The 26146-nt window shown below is 41.9% G+C and overlaps 1 protein-coding gene across 1 annotated transcript in view; it reads right to left on the minus strand.

The window, feature by feature from the left end:
• KCNH8 (potassium voltage-gated channel subfamily H member 8) overlaps positions 1-26146 on the minus strand; it is a 157469-nt gene that overhangs the window by 78832 nt on the left and 52491 nt on the right. Inside the window, exons 2-3 of the mRNA XM_060280535.1 lie at positions 24487-24720; positions 10794-10925 (exon numbers count right to left, since the gene is read on the minus strand). Coding sequence (XP_060136518.1) covers positions 10794-10925; positions 24487-24720 — 366 coding nt within the window. The remainder of the gene's footprint in view (positions 1-10793; positions 10926-24486; positions 24721-26146) is intronic.

The following is a 26146-nucleotide window of genomic DNA, read 5'->3' on the forward strand; positions in this document are numbered from 1 at the left end:
GAGCAGCACACGGAAACGCCATTCACTTTCCCGCTGTAGCGGTACTTATTTATTTACTAGCACTTTGACGTGCTTTCGAACTGCTAGGTTGGCAGGAGCAGGGACCGAGCAATGGGAGCTCATCCCGTCGCGGGGATTCGAACTGCCGACCTTCTGATCAGCAATCCCTAGGCTCTGTGGTTTAACCCACAGCGCCACCCACGTCCCGTCAAACTTAACATACAGGAGACTTTATTGGTTATGAGGATCAGGCAATGCTGATCCAAGTTGATTCTGGGTTTATCATCTAGTTCAAACTTCTCAGCTAGGACTCCTGCCTCCCAAAGAAACCTATGGCTCGGCTCTGACACAAGCTCCTGAGATCGATCACACCTTTTAAACTCTATTAAATCCTTAATGGAATGAAAAAATGCACCCCCAAAATTGAGATTCTCAGCATTCCCATTACTGAAATTTGCACCAAGCTCAATTTTCTGCCCCATTCTAAACCTCTTCCCAACATTCCAAATTTTGTGAAAACCTGGACCTCAGAAAGAAAGAAGACCTAAGCCAAATAAAAGCACAGGGCAACATACTGTTGCATTATTTACTCTATGTGACCAGAATGCAGATGTCATTGGCACATAATAGTGACTGAGAACAGATGGGTATAAAGTAGCCATGGTGATAATCATATGGCCAGAATAGTTACCAGCCATCAACACCAGGCCTATATTTTATTCAGAAGATGAAATATTTGCATCTATTCCACATTCTGTCAGTCTTTCAATGCTGCAGCAAGATCTGCCATCATGCTTTCCACTGCGCAAAGAATTTCCTTTGACCTGAATGAATTTTCTCTGCACAAATGCTGCTGCAATTGAGCAGATTCTGTGTCTTTGCATACAGTTGGTTCAGCTCTTGAGTATATTCCTCTGTTTATTAAGTGACCTTTCTCATCTGAGAAAATGTTTCTATCCTGCAGTGAAACTTTAGTCCCTGGAAGATGATAAAGATTATTCATAATTCAGGAGCAAAGCCAGGCACTGAATAATAGTTATTTGTTGACAGCTTTTCTAAGAAATCTCACATCTTATAAGTATGGCTCACTTGTTCTCAAAGGGCCGAAGCAATGCAGGTGAGTCTATAGGCACAGATTGCCACAGATGAGATCTTCCATAGTGGTGCAGGTTTGGGAAGAATCTGCCACAATAATTGGGTGAACAAGTCTTCATAAAAAAACCCCTGTGCCACAGAAGCTAAGCATCCTTCCAAGAACTTTATAATCAGCATGAACTGGCAAACCCATGCAATTTATTGTCCAAGATGTGAAGTTCGCCTATGAATGTCAGTTGCTGGGGAAGAACAGTAGGAGAGGTCCATTACCTTTGTGCTATATTCATGGGCTTCAAAGGGGTATCTGGTTGGCCACTTTAGGAAACAAGATACTGGCCTCCTGGTATCAGCCTGCAGAATTCCACTTATGTCAATAATTCTTCTTATGTACAGTAAGTAAGTGGGTATGCACAACGCGGGTGGCGCTGTGGGTTAAACCACAGAGCCTAGGGCTTGCCGATCAGAAGGTCGGCGGTTCGAATCCCCGTCATGGGGTGAGCTCCCGTTGCTTTGTCCCTGCTCCTGCCAACCTATCAGTTCGAAAGAATGAAGTGCAAGTAGATAAATACAGGTGAAACTCGGAAAATTAGAACAGTGTTTCTCAACCTTTTTTGGGCCACGGCACACTTGTTCCGTGAAAAAAATCACGAGGCACACCACCATTAAAAAAGTTAAAAAATTTAACTCTGTGCCGCCCTATATTATAATTATGACTGTAAGAAACACTTGCCAAATATTGCTTTCCGGCGGGTCAGTGCTGTGGATTGGCGGCCGCCAGGCTCGTTTGCACTGAGCTTTGGGAAAGAGGAGGAGAAATATTGCTTTCCGGCGGGTTAGTGCTATGTATTGGCGGCCGCCAGGCACGTGACAATGCAAATCGCACTTCCAGTCGCCGCATGTCGCGGCACACCAGCCAGTGTCTCGCGGCACACTAGTGTGCCACGGAACAGTGGTTGAGAAACGCTGAATTAGAATATCGTCGAAAAGTGCATTTTGTCACGGTCCGGTCGACGGGCATCAGGACCAGAGGCAAGATGGTGGGGTAGAAGCAGGAACAGGTGCAGGGCTGAGGGTCCAGCCGCAGGCAGTTGCAGGGTCAAGGAGCAAGGCAGAGACGAAGGTCCAAGGAGCAAGAAGCAAGGCGAAGGCTCAAGGAACAAGAAGCAAGGCGAAGGTCCACGGGTCAAGGAGCAAGGTGAAGGCAAAGCAAGGGTCGAGGATCCAGACGTCGGCAAGGCAAGGGTCCAAGGAACAAGGAGCAAGGCGAAGGCTCAAGGAACAAGAAGCACGGCGAAGGTTCAAGGAACAAGAAGCAAGGCGAAGGTCCACGGAGCAAGGATCAAGACGTCGGCAAGGCAAGGGTCCACGGAGCATGGATCACGACATCGACAAGGCAAGGGTCCACGGAGCAAGGATCAAGACGTTGGCAAGGCACGGGTCCACGGAGCAAGGATCAAGACGTCGGCAAGGCAAGGGTCCACGGAGCAAGGATCAAGACGTTGGCAAGGCACGGGTCCACGGAGCAAGGATCAAGACGTCGGCAAGGCAAGGGTCCAAGGAGCAGGAGGCCAGATGCAATCAGGCAGGGAAAGAAAGCATTGCTGTGGCAAAGAGCTGAAGGGAAAATGCTGGGCTTTTATCCCTCCCAGCTCCTGCCACCAGGTGCAGTGAGATCTCAAGTGGCCTCACCTGGGTGACTTACTCCTTGCCTCTCAAGCACAAGCTGAGGTCTTCACCTGTGTGGCCACGCCTTGCTTCCTCAGCACAAGCTGAGGCAGGCCCCAGTCCTGCAAAGCACTACAGGCCCCAGAGCCTGACTCCTGCTCATACTCCTGACACATTTATTTTAGCCTAGGACCCTCGTACTTACGGGACCGTCTCTCCCGGTATGCCCCGCGGAGGACCTTAAGGTCCATAAACAGTAACACCTTAGAGGTCCCGGGCCCGAAGGAAATCAGATTAGCCTCAACTAGAACCAGGGCCTTCTCAACACTAGCCCCGACCTGGTGGAACGTTCTGTCTCCTGAGACCAGGGCCCTGCAGGACCTGATTTCTTTCCACAGGGCCTGTAAGACAGAGCCAACCTGATTCCCTCCTCCATTTTCCCTTTCTTTTTCTTTTTGTACAAGGCTGCATTTTTAATTTTTAATTTAATTTAGATGTATTTAGTTTTGTTGTTGAGTTATATGTTAACCAGTTGTTTTATATTTGGTGTTAGCTGCTCTGAGCCCGGCTTTCGCTGGGGTGGGCGGGGTATAAATAAAAATTTATTATTATTTATTATAATGCAACTTATTATTATTATTTATTTATTTTTTATTTTTACAAATGCTCTGTTTTGGAAATTCCACAGTAATAAAACAAATAACAATAATACAAAATTAAACAAAAATAAACATCACTATTACATTTCATTAATTACATTCCATTTATAATTGACCCGCCTAACGACAAATAATTACAATTACAACAAATAAAGGCTTGACATATCTTGCTTTTCATAGAATGCATCTATCTCATATATTGGTTTCACCTTTTAAGTTGCATTACTGAAATAGATGCACTTTGCGACGTTATTCTAATTTTCCGAGTTCCACCTGTAGATACCGCTCTGGCGGGAAGGTAAACGGCGTTTCCGTGCGCTGCTCTGGTTCTTCAGAAGCGGCTTAGTCATGCTGGCCACATGACCTGGAAGCTGTACACCGGCTCCCTCGGCCAATAAAGCGAGATGAGTGCCGCAACCCCAGAATCGTCTGCGACTGCACCTTTACTTTGAAGTGGTTTATGGTTACCTAAAGCTTCATCTGCTAACCTATTTATTTATAGATTATGCCCCAATCCTTTCTCAAGTACTGTCATCTCATGAACTGCATTGTGTCCATGATATCTGGGTTTGATTATTGTTTTTGAGTGGGCATCTACTTAAATTAACACTAGGGACGGCAGATAAATTTGGTTCCGTTAGGATTTTAATACGAACCTACCTACTTTGTACCTTCCAAAATAATTTGTGAACAGAAAATAGCTTTCCTTCAATATTTACTCTTCTCCAAATTTTGTGATAAGGTGTTCTAAAATGTGTATATTAGGGGAAAGTGTGCATCAAAATGCATATATCAGTGAAATAACATAAAGTGTGTTATATTAGGATAAATTGGTTGCAAAAAGGTGAATATCAGGCAAATTGCATATAAAATGTGTATATTATGAGAAATTTGCATTAAAATGCTTTTACGTTTTTATTAGGATTTTTATTTTTATTTTTACTATGAGTAATGGTGGATATTTTTGAACATTGTGGGTAAAAGAGCAGACAATTACTAGAGGAATGTCAGCAATAAGTAGAGAGGCCCAGGAAGGGAAGAGAATGGAAGCCCGGGATCCTAGGCAAGATGAGAGATATTGGTGATGAATAGGTGGTCCAGGATGCAAGGCGTTATATGTCTATTCCCCCATTTATTTGCTCTTTTCAATCTGGCCCACACAAACATATAAACAGCAGGCTAAATTAGATCAAGGAAAGATGTTGCCAGTGTTCATCTATAAGATCAGGAAGTAATTAATACATTCAGTGATTCAGCTAAGATTACTTTAAATGAGAACACAGTTGACAAAGACGTAACCAGTGTTAGAATCATTCCTATTACATTACTCAACATAATGCAAGGGACTGAAATAACCCTTGCCACGCAGTGACTGCTAAACTTTCATTTGATTCTTTGAAAGCAAAACAGTTTTTCTAAAATAGCACAGCACATTTCCTGCATGCTGTGGAAGAACCAACCTTTTTTTGTCAGGTTATGCTAAATCTGGCGACGAATAGTGTCTCACAGCAGTATTTGATTAGAGGATTTAAAGGGAGAGAGGGAGAGGGAGAGAGGGAGAGAGAGAGAGAGAGAGAGAGAGAGAGAGAGAGAGAGAGAGAGAGAGAGAGAGAGAGAGAGAGAGAGAGAGAGAGAAGGTTGATTGACTTTTAAATGCATGACACTGAGTTATGGAAAACTCTTTGTATGGAACCTAATTAGCAGTGTAACTTGTGGATAATTGAAAAGTAATTTACTGCTTCTTGTTAAAAGTTACAAATTTAAATATCACTTGCGGAAATTTGCTGTTTCAAAATAATTGCCATGCCAATAGTGTACTGAATATATGAGCTGTTTTGTCAACTGTGTATAGACTACTCTTTGTGGTGAACGTAGGGGGCCCTGCAGAAGATGTATAGGTGTACAATTCCACCTTTCTAGAATTCCTTCTCCCATTGCTGCTTTCGCAACACTCATATCATAATTGGCAACTGTTGATTAAACCCAGTTCATCTTTAAATCTGAGTCTCAATTGCTGTTTGCGTGACTGCAAGGTGTCCAAGGGTAAGGTGAGTAAGCAGTTTATAAAATCATGCATTGCATGGAGGAAATGGGTGGAATAAAAGTTTTCCTCCCTCTCTTATAATACTAGAATTCATGGGCATCCAATGAAGCTTAAGATGTTGGACCACAGCCACATTTGAGTATTCTGACAAAATGGTCACAAATGATTTGAAGGCCTTTTCATAAGTTCCAGCCAAACACACACACCAAATGTTGCCAGGACAGAAAGGAAAAGACTCCAGAGGAGCTCAACATTTAGTCATGCTTGAACAGGACAGTTCTAAAGAAGGCCATTTTTTCAAGTAACATGGTCCCAAGCTATTTAGGACATTCATTATAGGTCAAACCATCCACCAATACCTCTTCCTTAACCTGTCCTGAAACCAGGGGCGTAGGAAGATAGGGGCGGTGGGGGCGGCCCGCCCCGAGCGGCACGATCCCAGGGGTGCCATTGCGGCTGCCCGCCCCGCCCCAAAACGTGCGCCCCACCATACCTGTCAAGTTGCTGTCACAGAAATAAGGGACCGGGCTGGAAATAGCAGACCGGAAGTAGCGCTGCCGCCATTTTGGAACTGGGTGGAGCATGCTCAGAAGTGACTTTTGATGCTGCTTTGCCCAGTTCCAAAATGGCTGCCGCGCCAGAAGTCACACTGCAGCCATTTTGGAACTGGGCAGAGCAGCATCAAAAGTCACTTCTGAGCATGCTCCGCCCAGTTCCAAAATGGCCACCGCACCAGAATAAACTGGGAAAAAACAAAAAAATCTGTTTTTTCAGCTAGGAACAGCTAGAAAAACGGGGATTTCCTGGGGAAAATGGGAGACTTGGCAGCTATGTGCTCCACCCCTGCGCACGGCACGCCCCCAAAACGTGCACCCCGCCCCTGCACACGGCACCCCCTGCCCCCCAAACGTGTGCCCCGCCCCACTCCCAGAACGCACGCCCCGTCCCTGGGGGCAGCGCGCCTGCTCTCCGCCCCCAGTGGCAGAGCATGAAGCTCCACTGCTGCCTGAAACCTAACTGAAAATATGGCAGACAAGTAATCAGACCCTCCCAACAGAGTGCCTTTTCCTATATTGCATACTGGTAATACAAGTTCCAGAATCCCTGGTATTCTGTCAGTTTCCTGCTGGAATTTCTGGAACTTGTAGTCCTCAACTGCATCGGGTAAGGACAGATTACACTGGAATTTAGAAGTGCCCAGTGCTACTGCTTTCCCCTTTTTCAAATTTCTGGGCCTTGGGCTAGGGCAGGCATCCCCAAACTGTGGCCCTCCAGATGTTTTGGCCTACAACTTCCATGATCCCTAGCTAGCAGGACCAATGGTCAGGGATGATGGGAATTGTAGTCCAAAAAATCCAAAGTTTAGGGATGCCTGGGCTAGGGCAAGGTTCTGGTAGCTCATGGGATCAAGGCAAGCATAGCCATGTAATTCACAGCAGGCTGGGTTCAGTTCAATTTTGTCCTTTTTCTTGTAGCATTACTGGTACCTCTCAACAGGGTTTTAGACTTGTAGATCCAGGAATCTGCAAGCCAGGTGTTGTTGTCTAGTAGCCAACTGTAAAGTTCAGGCCTTTTACAACAGTGAATATGGCAGGAGTAAATTAGACAAAAGGTTGGAAGAGTGAGGATGATGTTTCATCAACAACTATGACGGTGTGGGAAAATAAATAGGCATCAGATTTAGACATAATGAAGAGTCTGCACCAGAATAATAATATCCACATTGGTAATCATAGCTGGCAGATTACTGTGGCAACCCTAAAAAAAGCTTTTATTAACTATTATCCTCAAGGAACTATTTTCCCTAGTGTATTGCTGCTTTATGAAATCAATTTTGTCTTGCTTTTTTTTGGTATGTCTTCTTAATAGAAATTCAGCAACAGCAATAATAATTATAACAAAAACCCGGAAGGTACGTAGCAGAACCATAAATATTTACAGAAATCTTGATAATGTGCAACTGAATTTACCTGGCTAGCATTACTCATATGAAAAATAAGGCTTTGGAAAACGACGATAATATTTTCTTTTCTAAATTATTCTGTAGTTCACAATTCTATTATCTATTTTTCCTGGGCACTCCTTGTATATGCAACTGAAAATACTGAATATTGGCAAGAGTCCAAAGAACCATTAAACTATTTTCATGAGCCCAAGGGATATTTTTGCTGCATTTCTTGCATTTCTTGAACATGGTGTTGCATGCTCCCTGGTGTTGAAGCAGACTTTGTCACTGAGGATACAAAAGCAGTTTATAGTGTAGCATGAGCGCACACTGTACAAGAAAAAAGTCAAAATTTCCATTGGGCTATCACAACCGGTGTGTATGAAGGCTTAGCAGATATATGGACACCTGCCCTCATAGTGGCCAGCACGACTAAGCCACTTCTGGGGAACCAGAACAGCGCACGGAAACGCCATTTACCTTCCCGCCGGAGTGGTACTTATTTATCTACTTGCACTTTGACGTGCTTTTGAACTGCTAGGTTGGCAGGAGCAGGGACCGAGCAACAGGAGTTCACCCCATTGCGAGGATTCGAACCGCTGACCTTCTGATCAGCAAGTTTAGACCACAGCACCGTGTCAGCTAAAAACAACTTTCAAAAGACTCTTATAAGTGATCTCAAAAATAATTTAACTGTTTCACAATTCCTCAGTGTTTTTTAACATTTACCTCAAGGATCTCTACACCTCCAGATTAATAATATATTTTAGCCTGTAAAAAGTTCTATACATTTTGACATTGAATCAATAGGAAGATTTACTTAAACCTTACAAATAACCATTGCAATTATTTCCATCTTTCATATGCTATGTGAATGCTCAGGCCCTTTCCCCATTTTAAAGAAACATTTATGATAAAAGCACAACATGTAACTGTTTACCTCAAATAATAATAATAATAATAATAATAATAATAATAATAATAATAATAATAACAATAACAATAATAATAATTTATTATTTATACCCCGCCCATCTGGCTGGGTTTCCCCAGCCACTCTGGGCGGCTTCCAACAGAAAAATAAAACACAATAATCTATTAAACATTAAAAGCCTCCCTGAACAGGGCTGCCTTCAGATGTCTCCTAAAAGTCTGGTAGTTGTTTTCCTCTTTGACATCTCCTGGGAGGGCGTTCCACAGGGCAGGCGCCACCATCGAGAAGGCCCTCTGCCTAGTTCCCTGCAACTTGGCATCTCACAACGAGGGAACCGCCAGAAGGCCCTCGGTGCTGGACCTCAGTGTCCGGGCAGAATGATGGGGGTGGAGACGCTCCTTCAGGTATACTGGGCCAAGGCCATTTAGGGCTTTAAAGGTCAGTACCAACACTTTGAATTGTGCTCGGAAACGTACTGGGAGCCAACCATCAAAGAATGTCAACCATTTTGAGCAAGTGCTATGGGCTCCATCCCCCCTGATCACTTCTCCTCTCCCTTAGATCACCTTCCTAAGAGATAGACCTTTTCAAGAGATCTGGGTAAAAGTCAGATCCCGTAGAATTAATCTGAGCCTTGAAAAAGCATACAAAGCTGAAAGAGGAAAGAGGAAAGGGAATTACTCTTCTGACATCCTTCAGCTCTATGGGCTTTTCAAGGGAAATTCAATAACCAGCTCATGACTAAAGGGACCGGGAGATGTGTGGGTGGTTCAGAGGCTTCATTGATGCTGCAGAGAGATGTTAAGGGCACCATAGTGCTTACTGGCACCAAGTATTTGCACCCAGGAGAATTAGAGTAGCTACCCACTTCTCCAAGGCGCTGACCTGCCCCTCACACTGAGGGGGACCTGCGTTGTGTGACATGATTTGCACATCATGCTCCCTCTATGTGTCCCACCCCTGTCTGGTGTGCGAGTGCTGCCCAGTAGCATCGGGGGATGGAGACCCCCCTCAATATTGAGGAGGGCTCAGACCCCTACCAACAAATATTGAGGGGGCTAAAGCTCCTTCCACCCCCTATGGTTGGTGCCTCTGTCACACATACTTTCAGAAACAGACGGAAACTAATGCCAGGCCTCCTGGTGTCCTGAGCATGGACTGAGGACACATGATATGGCCACATTTCTGAAGGTAAGCAAGTCCGGGTCTGCTCAGTGATGAATAGGAAACCACCTTGGAATGCCATGTAAGCTGCCTTGAGTTGCATGATGGGGAAATAATGTGGGATATAAAGGTACAGTGGTACCTCAGGTTAAGTACTTAATTGGTTCCGGAAGTCCGTACTTAGCCTGAAGCGAACTCTCCCATTGAAAGTAATGGAAAGTGGATTAATCCGTTCCAGGCGATGAAAAACACCCCCCTAAAACAGCAATTTAACATGGATTTTACTGTCTAGCGAGACCATTGATCCATAAAATGAAGGCAATAATCAATGTACTGTACTATAAAATAAATAAGACAGTACTGTATGTTGAATGATTGTGTAAAAGTGTCATTATTGTTTCACTGTACCTTTAAGAGTCAGGAAAGATCTAGTGACTGGAGTTCTGCAGCTGTGGAGCAGCTCGACAGGTGTTGCTGTGAAACTGATGATGCAGGGTATATCAGGGGTGTTGTGTGTTGCCTCTGTGCTGGGCGATTTCCCAGTGTGCTCTTGGTGGGTGGTTTGGTTGTGTGGGTGTTTTGTGTAAGCCTAATTTAATTTTTGTTATTTTTACTTTCTCCATTAAACCAAGCATTTGTTTAAGCCTTGGTATGACTCTATGTGTAAGTCCCTCAGCCAGCTTCTGCTGAGGCAACTCAATTGCTTCTAACCCTAACACTGTAGATGAAAAAAATTAACATTTACAGTGGTACCTCGGGTTAAGTACTTAATTGGTTCCGGGGTGCCATTCGCACCCCGAAAAGTACTTAACCTGAGCGGCGATAGCGCATGTGCATGAAGCGCCGATAGAGCAATTTTGAGCACGTGCGAAGCACGCAGATTGCTTCTGCGCATGCGCGCATGGCAGAACCCAGAAGTAAACACTTCCAGGTCCACAGAGTACTTAACCTGAAAGTACTCAACCTGAAACATATTTAACCCGAGGTATGACTGTACTAAACATTAATTATGGTGTGATTTCAGTATGGAACTACTGGTGGACACGTGTGAACTAAGCAATTGTGACACACGGGGCACAGTCTCCTGCAATTCCAACAGTAAGCAATGAAGTTTAAATTTTCTAGGCTCAATATGGTTATAACACTGCAAATGACATAAATTCACGACATACCTTTTCCACTGAGTTAGAGCCTAGTCACTTCTATAGTAATGTACATTTTTCACTCTTGTTTCATGTCACACTTCTCTGAAAACATGTCCCCTTTTATTCTGGAAATGATACGAACCTTCTTTTTTATCTTCCAGAGAAACCTTCACTTTTGTATCCGTTATATCTTTGAAAGAGGATAGAAACAGAACGACATCGCCTTTCTCATTCTTAATAGGGACAATGTCCAATAGGCACCAAAATGAATACCCTGTAAAGGGGGGGGGAGAGAAATAATATATTTAATTCAAACAGCAATCTTTTCTCTTCTTTGGTAGAAAAATATATTTAAGGAATGAAAATTACAAGTAATGCAATTTTTAAAAACCCCAAAACACCCATAAATTATTTAAAGGGTCAATAGTCAGGAAATCACAGATGTTCAGCTCCTGTAAATCTCTTTCCATCATCAGCTGAAGCTCAGTAATTCTGCTTCCTCTGAAAGCAAAGCATTAATTCAAATGCAATATGCATCTACTGGGATCATTAATGGTCTAATGAAGCTTTTTATTATTTTTCTCACATGGTATTTCCCTTTTAACTTGGACTGTGTTTCTTATTTTAAAGAAATGCCCCTCCCCCCCCAGTATATTAACTTTGGCTTCTTAACCTCCTTTATTCACTATCAAATGCCATTACTTTAGATCAGGGTGCCCAAACTAAGGCCCGGGGGCCGGATGCGGCCCAGTCGCCTTCTAAATCTGGCCCACGGACGGTCCGGGAATCAGCATGTTTTTACATGAGTAGAATGTGTCTTTTTATTTAAAATGCATCTCTGGGTTATTTGTGGGGCCTGCCTGGTGTTTTTACATGAGTAGAATGTATCCTTTTATTTAAAATGCATCTCTGGGTTATTTTTGGGGCATAGAAATTCGTTCATTTCCCCCCCCAAAATATAGTCGTCCCCCCCACAAGGTCTGAGGGACAGTGGACCGGCCCCCTGCTGAAAAAGTTTGCTGCCCCCTGCTTTAGATTATGCCATCTCTCCCTCCTTGCCCTCCCCCTGGCATTGGTTACATTCCTGGTGTCTAATGTATAACTCCACTGTTTCAAATACATTAAAACTAATCACACTCTGCCTTAAAATAGAAACTAAAGCGCAGCTCCTCAAATCTCAGCTGTTAAATACAGGCAAGTTGAAACTCATTAAATGCTTGATTTCTACACAGGAGAATATCTGATACCCCTCTGCCTACGGAAATTACTGTGATAAATGTCTTCTGTGCGGTGTGTTAATTGCACTACGGCAGCATGGCAGGATTGTTTAAACACACTAGTTCAAAATGCATACAATTACATGTGTTTAAAATCACTCATTTTTTCCTGAATGGGTATGATGTATTTAATACGCTGGCTGTGATTTTTATAGTCATACTACATACTACTCCATAACATGATTAATAGTAGCAAGTTGCCATTCACACAAATACTTTATGCAGCGGGAGGAAATGGCAACATTCCCCAGTTATTTCCAGCATTATGCCTCGTGTGTTGAGATAAATGAAATTCACATACCAAGGATATCAGGTCTGAATACACAACTACTGGTTACAGGTAGGTAGCTGTATTGGTCTGCTGTCAAAACAAAAGAAAAATAAAATAGAAAAATTCCTTCCAGTAGCACCTTAGAGACCAACTAAGTTTGTCATTGGTATGAGCTTTCGTGTGCATACACACTTCTTCACACGCAAAAGCTCATACCAATGACAAACTTTGTTGGTCTCTAAGGTACTACTGGAAGGAACACAACTACTGGACATACATTTTGGAAAGTGTCTACCAAAGCCACAACAATACATCATAATAAAATGTAGTCAGGGCTCCTTGGGATTTTTAAAATCCCCCCTGCTTAATCTCAGGTGAGCAATTTGTTCCTGTGGTATTATGTTCCTGATAGTCTATGGCAGGACTTTTTTCCCAGCTGGAACTCAGTTCTGGCACCTCTCAGGTGTTCATAGTAAGTTCCGGCACCTCTTTTTCTAGAAAAAATAGCACTGGACTATGTGGATCCTGACCCAAAGAAGGAGTAACCAGCTGATTCAGGTACACCAGTGGTGCAACCTTTGGAGGTGCTGAACTGAGACTCTGACACTGAGCTAGAGTCAGGCCCTGCTAACCAGGAGCTTCCAGGATCTAGAGACACACAATTTATTACCTCCAGAAGCAACAAGCACTGATCCAGATCCCCCTGAATAATTAGTATCTTTTACACCTGGGGTTTCACGTACTCCAGTATCAGTTTTCCAGGGCAGGAGGCATGGGAGGCACATCCCCCCCCCATTCTTCAATCTGGACACTGCGAGAAGTGAAATTACAGGGAACCAGGCACAAGGCCTTTTTAGTAGTTGCACCCGCCCTGTGGAATGCCCTCCTGGCAGTGCCAGATTAGGTACTGGCCTATGGGCCCTACGCCTTTTAGGGGCCCCATGACAACGGATCAAAAGAATATTGTTTTGGTTTATTTAATTTTTTGGTTGGTAAAATCAAAAACTTATTAGGAGATAATTTGCAAGCCCCCCTCTGCCCGCCCCCCCCCCCCAATTTTGACTTCTTAGGGGCCTCCACAGCATTTAATCCAGCACTGCCTCTTGGCAGATGTCAAAGAGTTAAACAACTATATAATTTCTCGTAGGCATCTGAAGGCAGCTCTGTTTTGGGAAGCTTTTAATGTTTGATGCTGTATTTGTGTTGGAAGCCAACCAAAGTACCTGGGGCTACCCGGTCAGGTGTGGAGTAAAAGATTATTATTATTATTATTATTATTATTATTATTATTATTATTATTATTATTGGAAGCTGACTGAGAGACAATAGAGTGCTAGACTTTAGGCTAGAGGATTGCTCCTAGCACAATAAGGTCTCATAGATTAGATATGGGCAGCTCCATCAGTTTCTGTTTCTGTTTCTGTTTTCAGTTCATCACATTTCCACATCACTCTGTATTTAGAACATAATAAAATATAGAACAAACAGAAGACAAATTAGGATTCAATACATTGGCAGCACAAACTGTTTGACCATATAATAATGAGAATAAACAGAAGTAGTATTTATTTATCACTCCGAGAAGAAAACATATGGCTGTATTTTATCTTCGAAATTATTATTCCAAAAATAATAATAAAAAGAGACTCTCTTTCAACAAATCTCTTAATTTTTCTCCTTGAGTAACTTCTTGAGAAATGAGTAAATTTTACTAGCAATGAATGAATGAATAGATTTGCTATAATCACTGACTTGTTTTGCATAAATGAAACACGTACATAGTTAACACTGTTTAAATAAAACAGGCAGTTGCGGCTAAAGCAAAGAAACCACCAACATTAAATTAAACTAGGACTGTAGCTAAATAAGATGCATGAGCAATTCAATGTCTCCAAATTATTATTTTTTCCAGTCTGGATTGTCTGTGTGGATTTCTAGTGTTCTGGAATACTCAGTTCTTGCAACAGCAATTATTTCTAAATCATCAGTGTCAGTGTCTCTCCTTGTAAATATGCCAAAAGAGTTATCTTCAAATGAAGCAGAATGTCACATCCTGCCATTTCTTTAATTTTATTTAGAGCTCCTCTCTAACCATAGCAGCTGGTGAGGCTGCCTTGCTCACACCTTGGCGGGTTGCTGGCGCCAACCAAGAGGGGAAGATACGAGGCAGTGGGAGGTCGGGGTGGGGCAGGCAAGGACTGCAAGAAGATCAAACCTATCCATTCTGAAGGAAATCAGCCCTGAGTGCTCACTGGAAGGACAAATCCTGAAGCTGAGGCTCCAATACTTTGGCCACCTCATGAGAAGAGAAGACTCCCTGAGAAAGACCCTGATGTTGGGAAAGATGGAGGGCACAAGGAGAAGGGGACGGCAGAGGATGAGATAGTTGGACAGTGTTCTCGAAGCTACGAACATGAGTCTGACCAAACTGCGGGAGGCAGTGGGAGACAGGAGTGCCTGGCATGCTATGGTCCATGGGGTCACGAAGAGTCAGACACGACTAAACAACTAAACAACAACAAAGGTTCATGAAAAGTTTTAAATTTAATGAAATGCTCACAGATGTTTTGATGGATGAAAGGGCATCAGGATCTTGTTGTACTGATCATTTTTTGAAACCAACCTTAATTTGGAACATTTTCTATATTCTTGTTTTATCTGTGCTGCAATATCAATTGGGAAAGCATGTGTGCTCAAGTCATGTGCCAGATCACGATTCAAGGCACTGATTTATTATTATTATTATTATTATTATTATTATTATTATTATTATTATTATTATTTAATATTGTTCATAGCATGATGAACTTGCACCAATAGTATTAATAAAATAATACAGAACATACATCCTTAATATAAGCCAACATCGATGATGTAAGAGAGAGAAGATACCAGATTCACCGACAAGCTGAAATCAGATCAAACCTCTGAGGTACTAGCTGAAAAAAATCAATAACTTTTAGTACTTGTTGAATGGTGGAAGTCAGAGACCTTCACACTGTCATTGCTTTCACATCTTTACTAGTTTCATTTTTTTAAGATTCTAACATGTAGGAAAATAAATATGTTAAATAAATGCAATTATTTGTACACTACTGGTGTGTGAGAAATCTAGTGGCTATGCTGCATTACATCATGATATGGCATTTCAAAGGGGGGGGGGTATTGTTTTTTAGAAAGCTTTTCACAATAAATAACTTCCTTTGCCTCAGCTAGTCCACACAAAGGGCACTGCCACTGTCCATAATCACTGTCTGACTAAGATCTCCTTCACAGATTTATATTTATGCATTCTGTTTAGTGCCCTTAGCTACTTTCTGAGAAGAAAGAGATCTCACCCCCTCTTTGCAGTAAGATCCTAATGTTAAAAAACAGCAACAATGCTTGAACACCCTCAGGGCTGTGAACTCGGTAAAACTAGACAAGAGTTGGTGGATTTAATATTACCGTATACAAAGTCTCTCTCTCTCTCTCTCTCTCTCTCTCTCTCTCTCTCTCTCTCTCTCTCTCTCTCTCTATATATATATATATATATATATATATATATATAGTATCAAAATTCAACCAGCACGGAATCCTTTTCAAACCAGGTGAGCACAAGCCCTTGAAGCCAAACTTATGGAGGCTACATGCCAGCCATGGACAGAGTCAACAGCAAAGTGGGCACAGCAACAAAATTTACTTCCACACCCCTCTCTATCCTCCAGCTAGACAAATAGGAAGCACAATGTCAGGCTTCAGGGAATCAGATCTCTCCCCCAGAGGCAGTAAATAAGCAGATCAAACAAAGGGAACGTTCTTACCAGCTGGTTTCTTTAATAATGACAGAGAGAGAGAAAAGGAATGCATTCTCTCTAGAAACGGCGTTGCTCCCAGTACAGGTTAATCCCATTAATCTACGTCACTCCTACGTCAGGTAATCTGAGCTTGTTGCCGCTGAGCTCTCTGTTCTATCACTCTGAATGCCCATCTAGTCTTAGGCAAAGGGGGGTCAGGAATGCTGTCCAAGGACACTGAATCTGCCAGCTGTCTCTGTCCTGGTGTTTCCTCTTCTAGCTGTTCCTCACCCAGTATTTTCCAGCTTTCCCCCTCTGGACTATGCCCCTCTGCAAACCACTGTCCTAAATCAATACTGTCCTCCTGCCCTTGGGAAGGTTCAGGAGAAGTGGGGACGGCCCCACCAATACTTCTCAGTCCAAGCCCCTGACACACTATTAGAGTTCGAGGGTGTATTTGTAGCTAGGCAAAAACACTCGAGGATGCCACACAGTAGGGCCAATGAGGGTTTGGCCTGAGGATAAGGGGTGTGTCCTGAGGAGGGGTATTCCCAAGAGTCGGGCAGAGGAGGGGTATTCCCAAGAGTCGGGCAGAGAGGCCTGGAGCAAATGACCCTTGAATTCAGTAGCAGATTCCATCCTCTGCTAAATCTCCCGCTGGCCCTAAGGCAAGGCTGGGTGGCGCAATGCGCCAGGGTGCCGGGCCGCCAGGGGGGGTGCCGCACTATTGTGCCTGCGGCAGCCATGCTAGGAAATGGGGCAGGGGGGCCGCTGGAGGGATCTTCGCACCACGGCGCCAGGGTGCCAGATATGCTTAAGACGGCCCTGCTCCCACCCTCTCCTTCTGCATCAGACTGGAGTGAACATAGAGTAGGAAGTGAGAGATCCCGCCTCCTCTTCACTGCCTGCAACACATGGAAAAATCAGGACGAGTTTTCCCTTGAAGACAGGAATCTAGAAGAGGGTGGTTAACCTCGGTTGGTGCCATAGCACAAATAAGATCACACCAGGATCTGGCAGGTTAGGTTTCCTCAACATTGACATTCAATACATTGAATTTCTGCCTGCTAACATTCTGGGGATGAATCTCCTAAAGGCGAATTGTAACAACAATGACATTTTACACAGAAGAAGCTGAAAGCTGGCTTTGGTAGTCATCTTTGCCACATTAAGTTCATAATGGGATTTTACAGCATGGTGAGGAATTACATGCTTAAGAGAGTATTATTCTTCCAGATTTAGCAGATGAAACTGCACAGTCATATGATCCAGCCAGAAATTGTTCAATAAAAGGAATGTGAGTAACTTTCAACTTGTACCGGTAAGTTATCATGTTGTATTTGCTGCTTTTAATACTGCATGTAACAAGAGAGGCCCAATTTATTCAAACACACACACACACACACACACACACACACACACACACACACGGCTAAAGTGAGCAGGGGGAGGAGGGCTGTAACTTTTGATCCCAATGTCACCATGACTCCAACTCAACCATGCTTACACTTTGCTAACTCCCTCCCTCTAATTCATGCACATTTGGCAGTTATCTGACATGGCTGGGCTGCTGGCTGTACCCCCATAGGCTCTTCCATGGGCTTTAATAGGGCTTAGTAAACTGAATTACCTTTGTTGCTTTTGGAAGGGCTGATACATGTACAGCAACTAATGATGAAAAATACATAGTGTACTGTGTGGCTTATGGTGTACCTTACTACTGTATAGGCAACCCCCTATTTGCATGGGCGGGGGGTTGCGTTCTGGGTCATCATGCATGACAGTGAAGCAGACATAAGTCTGCTCCACCCCGTTACGCCTCCGCTCCATTCTGCCTCCTTTTCTGGCCATGATGCACACGTGCGTGGCCGCACATCAATTGGACACAGGTAAATTGGTTGTTGCCTGCATACAATGGATATATGTGTGAAGGAAGCAACCCACCACCTGCTACAACTTCTGGGTTAGCTGCTCAGTTGGTACAGCATGAGACTCTTAATCTCAGGGTTGTGAGTTTGAGCCCCATGCTGAGCAAAAGATGCCTGCCTGCATTGCAGGGGATAAAATAAAATAAAAATTTATTTATACCCTGCCCATCTGTCTGGGTTTACCCAGCCACTCTGGACGGCTTCCAACAAAAGATTAAAAATACATTAAAACATCAGTCATTAAAAACTTCCCTAAACAGGGCTGCCTTCAGATGTCTTCTAAAAGTCTGGTAGTTGTTTTTCTCTTTGATGTCTGGTGGGAGGGCATTCCGCAGAGCAGGCGCCACTATTGAGAAGGCCCTCTGCCTGGTTCCCTGTAACTTTGCTTCTCGCAGTGAAGGAACTGCTAGAAGGCCCTCAGTACTGGACCTGAATGTCCGGGTTGAACGATGGGGTGGAGAAGCTCCTTCATGGTTGGATTAGATTACCCTCGTTGTCCGTTTCAACTCTACAGTTCTATGATTCCAACTGCACCCTTCCCAAAGGTAACTTTTTTGTTTGCAGGAGGAGAAGCAATGACTAAATTAGAATTTTTATGTATAAATACTGAATATTTGAAAGCTCCTTGAGTTCTATCTATCTATCTATCTATCTATCTATCTATCTATCTATCTAAGATTATTGCATTTCTATCCCACCTGTCCCTCCAAGAATATCAAGGCGGTGTATATTACTCCCCCACCCCATTTAGTCCAGAACACTAACTACTACACTACACTGGCTTTCAATATGAACATTAAGAATTCAATTTTATTTGGGGGGCTGTCAGGAGGGGCAAGCATCATTCCTACTCATTTCTATCCATTCTATAGGATACAAATAACTTTTTCTTGCTCGCATTCTGTCTCTGCTTGTTTTTATGTCTCCCTCTTTATCTCTGAAATGTAAAATTGTTCAGGAGCAATTATGTAAGAGAGGAATAAAATCCAAGATACAAGAGAATGAAGGGGTTATTGACTCAGGGCAACTTACTATGTAAAACTGTTCATAAGAAAATACCATTATATAATAAGTTATCATCCTACTTGCTTCATAGATTATCTGTAAATATTTCTGCCAGAGATCTTAAGAGCAAAAGAATTAAAAGCTAGACTAGTCCAGAGGTCCTTCTAACTTGGCATCAATCCTGAAGAGGGCTAAAACTGCTGAAAAGCTTTTGCTGGCACATACTTCAAAAAACTCACTTAAAGTCCAAGTAAGTAAATCATAAGAACATAAGGACTCAAATACATTGATAAGACCAGTACTTTTTTCGGGGGGGGGGCATACCCCTAAACATTTTTTGAATCTAAGTTTGGCCTAATTGAGGGTCAAGTATTTCAATATGAGTAGGAAAATGAGAGTACCCCTGAACATTAATGTTTTTAATGCTTTTAATGTTTAATAGATTGTTGTGTTTTATTCTTCTGTTGGAAGCCGCCCAGAGTGGCTGGGGAGACCCGGCCAGATGGGTGGGGTATAAATAATAAATTATTATTATTATTATTTAAGAAAAAAGCACTCGATAAGACTTGACTTCCTAGCTGGAGCCATTTTGACTGTTCTTTCATCAACACAGCATGCTTTTTAAACAAACAACGACAAAAAAACATGTTTTGACAGTGTAATGCTTCCTGTCTGATGATATTACAGCCAAGAAACCCTCATTGAGAATGAATGAATATTGGCAAACATTCAACAGATAGGACTGGCTGCCTGGTGACTGCCTGGGCTAATGCCATACCTATTGCAATCCTCTGTGAATTTTTGCATTTCCCACCTAATTATAACTATCATTCGTATTGTATGGTACTTTTACATCATGTCCCAAGTTAAAATTACAGTGGGGAACAAATGGAGCATACCCTTGCCTCTGGCTTCCTATTAAGCCCTTTATTAGCAGTGTGATATGTAACAAAGAAACAGGCGTTTTTAGCAGTGCACTCCATTTATTGAATGTTTTCCCTACAGAGGCTTGCCCAGCACGTTGCTGGTTTCTTGGAGCTAGGCTGAAACACTTTTGTTCACCCAGGCATTTTAATCTCCTGCTTGTTTTAAAAAGTAAGGTTTTTCTCCAATGTTTTAGTGTTGCATTTTATATTTAACTCACTGTGTTGTATGTACATCACCCTGGGATTATAAACAGGGTGGTACAAACATGTTTTAAAGAGTGTTGTAAAAATGGTAGGGTGTGTGGATGTGTACCCAATACAAGAGGAAAAACTGGTACATATATTAAAGAAATATATATAAACTCACATACAAATACGTTTTCCCCCACCACTATCCTCCAATAACCCTGCAGAGGACTGTCCCATGTATAGAAGAAGATACGGCCACCCTAAGCTTAGGACCTAAAGCCTATCAAATTATTTTTGCCGCCAGAATCACAAAATCCCATAAGCACCTCATCACCTGGCAGTAAAATGATGGTGAAAACAACAATAACCATCAACAACAATAAATTAAATAATGAAAGAAATTAAAGAACAAACCATTTCCTGCCCATTCATGATGCACAAAATCAGCTACCAAAGGCAGCCGTCTCACTATGCACACCCAACATTCCTGACTGCAACAATATCCACCCCTTTTAGCACATGACACTCCATTGACCACCCTCTCTATGATCCCTGTACGCAATGAAAATCCATACTGAACTTTAAAAGCTAAGAGTTTACAGAAGATGGTGAGATGGAACCACCTGCCTGATGGAACCACCAGCATGGACCCGAACCCTCCTGAGCTAGAGGAACTAGTTGTGTTGTTCTCTTGATTCTGACCTACTTGTGTGTTACCTAAGTTTTCAGAAGTTGTCAGGTGCCTTATTTCAAGCTCCTTTTAATCTAGAATGAAGACATGGATCACATCCACACCAGGCACTCATACAGCATTAACAGCCATGCCTTCTCCCCCTACTCCAACCCTAGGAAGTGCCGTTTGTTAAGGGTGCTGGGAATTGCACTGTGAAGGAATGCCTAACAATTCAGCATCAGTTCCCAGGATTGTTTGGCAGAAGCCATGACTATTAAAGTGATATAAGAGTGTTTTAAATGAGTGGTGTGGGTGTGACCAGGGATGAAAGCAATTCAATCTGTAGATGAGCGCCTGGTCAGAATGTGAACAAAAAAATAAAAAATAAACTTGCAACTTGCTGATGCTATAAAGCAACTGGCAAAGATATAACTGAGATTTCAAACTGAGCTTTTGTCTTTCCAGATAAAAGAGCACTTTTAGAATATCTGTTCAATATCTAATAGAAACAAAATGTATCAAGAAAATGTAGCCACTATAGTAAATACTTACTATATTTCCTAATAGCATTTTACCTAGCTCAGTTCTGTGCTTATTTTTCAGTGTTTAAAATGCTCTGTATTATGAATTCGGATATGTGCCTGAAATCACTGCTTGTTCTCTAGGCAAGCCTGCACTGAAAGTGTGTCAGGTCTGTCAATTAGAGAAGTCAAACTTCCTCCTGGTTCTAGGTTTAAAATTGCAGAACAGTCTCACAACATTTCACTTTTTTCCTATTATGTCCCAAGGCTTTTTTGCTTCTAAAATAGTTCATGTAATGTATTAAAATATCTGCAATGTATGGGACAAAAATGTCAATAATAGCACAACTGCATATGAAAACTGAGATCCATTACTGTTATACAGTGGTACCTTGGGTTACAAACGCTTCAGGTTACAAACGCTTCAGGTTACAAACTCTGCTAACCCAGAAATAGTACCTCAGGTTAAGAACTTTGCTTCAGGATGAGAACAGAAATTGTGCTTTGGCGGCACGGCGGCAGCAGGAGGCCCCCATTAGCTAAAGTGGTGCTTCAGGTTAAGAACAGTTTTAGGTTAAGAATGGACCTCCGGAACGAATTAAGTTCTTAACCAGAGGTACCACTGTACTGTACAGCCCCAAGTTTCATTACAAGAGACACAACAAAGGTAAATAATAGTTGTCTCCCCCAGTACATTTGCTTCTTTGCCTGGTATGAGAAATACTGGAAAGCTATCCTATCACCTTGATTTTAATGACACTTCTGCCCCAAGCATGCTACCTGCAAGAAATGCATATTAAAAGGAGATCAGTATGTCTGTATCATTAGGAAAATCTGACTGTACCATGAAACAACCTGGGAAGCAGATTCCAAAGGTCGTATCACTTTCCTGCTTCTAATCTCTATTTCTCCATGTCATTAACAAACAACTTTGGTTCTTTTCGTTTTGTATCATCGACAGCCAATTTACAGCTGAAAGGAAGAAGAGGCTGTATTTGTTCAGTGAAATTAGTTCTTCTATGTTGAACTATTACTTGTTTTCAACCTGTGTACAAATGCTATCCTTCCATCTAAAAATGGAACTGTAGAAAGACCCCACTTGATACTTTGCAACTATCAGGAAGTATGCAACTGAATAACAGAGTTCCTGTTAACCTGCTGAAACTGGTGGGTGAATGTACAAAGGCTAAGCACTAGGTCTTTCTGAATTTTTTTCCCCATTTCAAAAACTCTGGACACACAGTGGGCTCTCCCCTTTTTGAACTGGAAAACTTGAGAAATGCATAAGTAAACACATTACTGCATTGCTTCCTCCATTCACCAACCTCTCCTGCTGCTGTATAGCCTAGTTCACTGGCCAGCCCCCACCGAAATGAACAGAGAGTTGTGTTATAGTAGTGATTGTCTACCCTTCCATATTGTAATGCTTAGTCATTGACATGCATAATGGCTCTGAAACTACTGGTGCAAGAGGATTGCTCATATTCAAGCAGTATTTGTAAATTATTTATCTCTACATATTATCTTTCTTGCATCAGTTTTCCAGGAATATGGTTTAGAGACGCAGTGGCATGTCTCCTTCAAATGCTAATGCTGTCAAAGGACATGATTCTGCTGAATTTTCGGAAGCATCCCTGCAATGCTACATTTTAAAGGTATACTCCATTAACATCCTGGCAACTTCACTAAACTTCATGCCTTTCTGTTTATGGGGTGGGTGTGGAGAGAGAGAGAGAGAGAGAGAGAGAGAGAGAGAGAGAGAGAGAGAGAGAGAGAGAGAGAGAGAGAGAGAGAGAGATGATTCTCTAGTACCATAAACACAGTGTTGTTTCTCTCTTTTGTGTGTATTAATTTAGAGTCAGATTTCCTCCTGTGCAAACAGAAGGCCTCCAGAAGGCCTCTATCCATTCACACAGGGAACTGGGACCAATGGAGGCTTCCTGTTGGAGAAAGGAGATAGGAAAGTGATTTTTGTCAGTTCCTGATTCCTCCATGTCCCTCAGGGCCACCTTCTGTTTGGAAGGGTCCCACAAACTGCCAGAGTAGGGCACACAGGCATGCAGAAAGGAGCAATCAGTGAAAATTGCCAGCCCATCCCCTTTCCCCAGCACCAGCAGAATTAACAGAATTCCATCAGTTCAAAACTTGGGAAAACGTTTCCAGAACATACTCCCCCCTAAATAAGAGCTGTGTTCTGAGCTGAAATATATTTCCACAGCAAAGAAGTTGATTCTCCTCTTTTTTCTGCTTATTTTTGCTACCCTCTTTTTTTATCTCCTTTTCACTTGAAAACCAGGAAGAGCCTGCCTTCTCTTCCTCCTTTTTGTTATCCATCAACCTGACATGTCCAGCTTGCTTCTTCAAGGGACAATGACACATTTCCTCATTGAAATATCCCAAATAATGTGTACAATTAACATTTGCTACGCGCCATTAGTATAGACATGTGAAACCACCTTCAGGAATTTTCATAGTCTTACTGAAATTCCTTTTGCTTCTGTTGAATTTCCTCAAAAAATCCCCACTATTTCAAGCAGGAACTTCCAAATTGACTTTTGAAATTTCAGATACAACTACAATGTTAAAAATAAAGCATTCTTGTGGCTAGATGTGGCATTGCCTGCAGTCCATTAGGCCTGAAGACTTACTTGTTGTGGGTTCTTGTTGTGGGACCAATTTCCTCCCAAGGGGTCCTTTACCTTTACCTTACTTTAAAGTGCAGGCAGGTTGAAGACTTATCGCACAAAGTTCAGAGCTATCCAGCACCTATTCATTTCAGTGTAGGCATGTAACACACCTTGGTATATTTTGCCATGGGTGTCAAAGGTCAGTTCAAACATGCGTTTTCATAACTCTGTGACTGAAATGATAATTACCATGTTTGAAAAGAACCTCACCGATCAAGCACTACCGCTCATATCACATCATCCCACCTCCAGTACAATATTTTTCATTGAGAGTCTCCCAAGCTCAGCCAACAATTTCAAATGGTGCATAATCAAGTTGTGAAATACATATTGAATCAGCTGTGTTGTCAATTAGTCTTATGAGTTCAAGTTACATGTTACCACAATCATGGGTTAGTGTTTCAATACAATCCCAAATTATGGACAATGTGGAATATAATCTACTTTATACCGAATTTAACAAAAACTCATAATAAGGTTCACAACTTTAGCGTGTACTTTCATGCAGATACATATATGTGGCCTTCTGAACATTCATACGCAAAATAAATACTGTAGTCTGATGAATGAAATTATACTCACCGGTCTTTTTGTAAAACATTATTTCTCCTTTGAATTCTATCTTTTCTTCCAGTGACTTTTCAATTTGAAGAATCATCTGCTCATTTGTTTCAGCACCATATAAAAATTTACAGCTGCAGCTCTTCTGCATGACTTCCGTTCGTGCAAATCCAGAAAGCTCACAGAAGCCATCGGAACAGTAAACTATGGGGAATCCTTTAGCCACCTGAGCATTTGCAAGGATAAAGTTACTATCTGTAGGGGAGGGAAGAAAACACATGGAAGCAAAACATTTATAAAATGGATCGCATTGTTCCCAGTACAATGTAATATTCAGGCTGATTCATGTGATGAAAAGTGATCATGGTAGAAAACAACAGCCATATAAATCAGATCATATGTTTTACTTCTAAGAGACAACTGGACTACAAAATATAAAGATAGTGACTTTTTTGCATTGTGGTTTTTTATTATTTGTTATATCAGTCATAAAAAGAGATTAATCCACAGCTGATTTTGTTTTGTTTTAACATTCCTTCCCCCCACTCCCATCCAGAAGCACCAAATGTTAATTTAATTACATTTAACTTCTTTTAATTTCAGTTTTTATTCAAAGGTATCTTTCCACAAATCACTATGTATCATTGGAGGTCTATAAGTAGGTTCTATCTATGTTACATATGCAATGAACTATGTTAGGTTGATTGACAAGTAGTGATTTCCTGTCAAGATATAGACTTTTTTCTTCTCATTAACGCTACAGGTAGTTAAATTAGTGGTTGTGAGTTTCAGTCATAAACAGCGACATCTGAAAGAAACAGGGCCCTGTCAATCAGATACACTATTGTTAAATACCAGCAAATAAATAGAGTGCATTATAAGCAGTGAAGGGAGACGTATGGTTTCTGAATTATGTTGCAGTGAATAATTTAGTTAGATAATTGTAAGCTGCTGTTTCTTTCTTTAGTTCTGTGAAACTTCCCATGTCCTATATGCTGTGTCTTTTAAGATTTTCAGTACATGCGATCCTCTTCCCGCTTTTGTCCTCTTGTAAAACTCCACAATGTAATGGACATTTTCCTGCTACCCTCTCTCACCTGCATTGGGTTGGAGAAGTTTAAGAGATGGCTTGCGTATCTTCTTTAGGGATGCTCTTTGCCACAACTTTGCATCTCCTAAAATGAGCACTGTTGTGTGTTGACCCCTGATCATTAATATACAATTGCTCTCTTGCAAACTAAAGTAGAAATTATGGAACAGCAGAAATATAAAAAAGAACTTTTTCTCAGGTATGTGTGCATAAGAGAAGTGAAGTCACAAGGACATGGGGTAGATGGGAAAGAGGGTATTAATATGCATCACTGATTTATTTTTAATAAGGCTCCCATCATTTTAATAAAGCACTGAAGTTTACTTTAATAGACTTGCTATATTTCAATTCCTGTGAGCTCACTTGCTTGACCTTATCCAATTAAAGCAGTTTCTGGAATTATTCATAACACTTCCTAATAGATTTTATTTGTTCACCTCACATCCACAATCCAGCTAGGTTCAAGCAATTGTTTGACTCCTCAAACTCCCACTTTTGTTTTACTAAATGGAAAATGAATATCATTACCAGTGTTATGTCTTTGTGTGCTGATTCTGCTGTCAAAACAAAATCAGATTCCCCTACTAGTAA

The sequence above is a fragment of the Zootoca vivipara genome, chromosome 12 (genome assembly GCF_963506605.1).
Source record: "Zootoca vivipara chromosome 12, rZooViv1.1, whole genome shotgun sequence".
Lineage (NCBI taxonomy): Eukaryota > Metazoa > Chordata > Lepidosauria > Squamata > Lacertidae > Zootoca > Zootoca vivipara.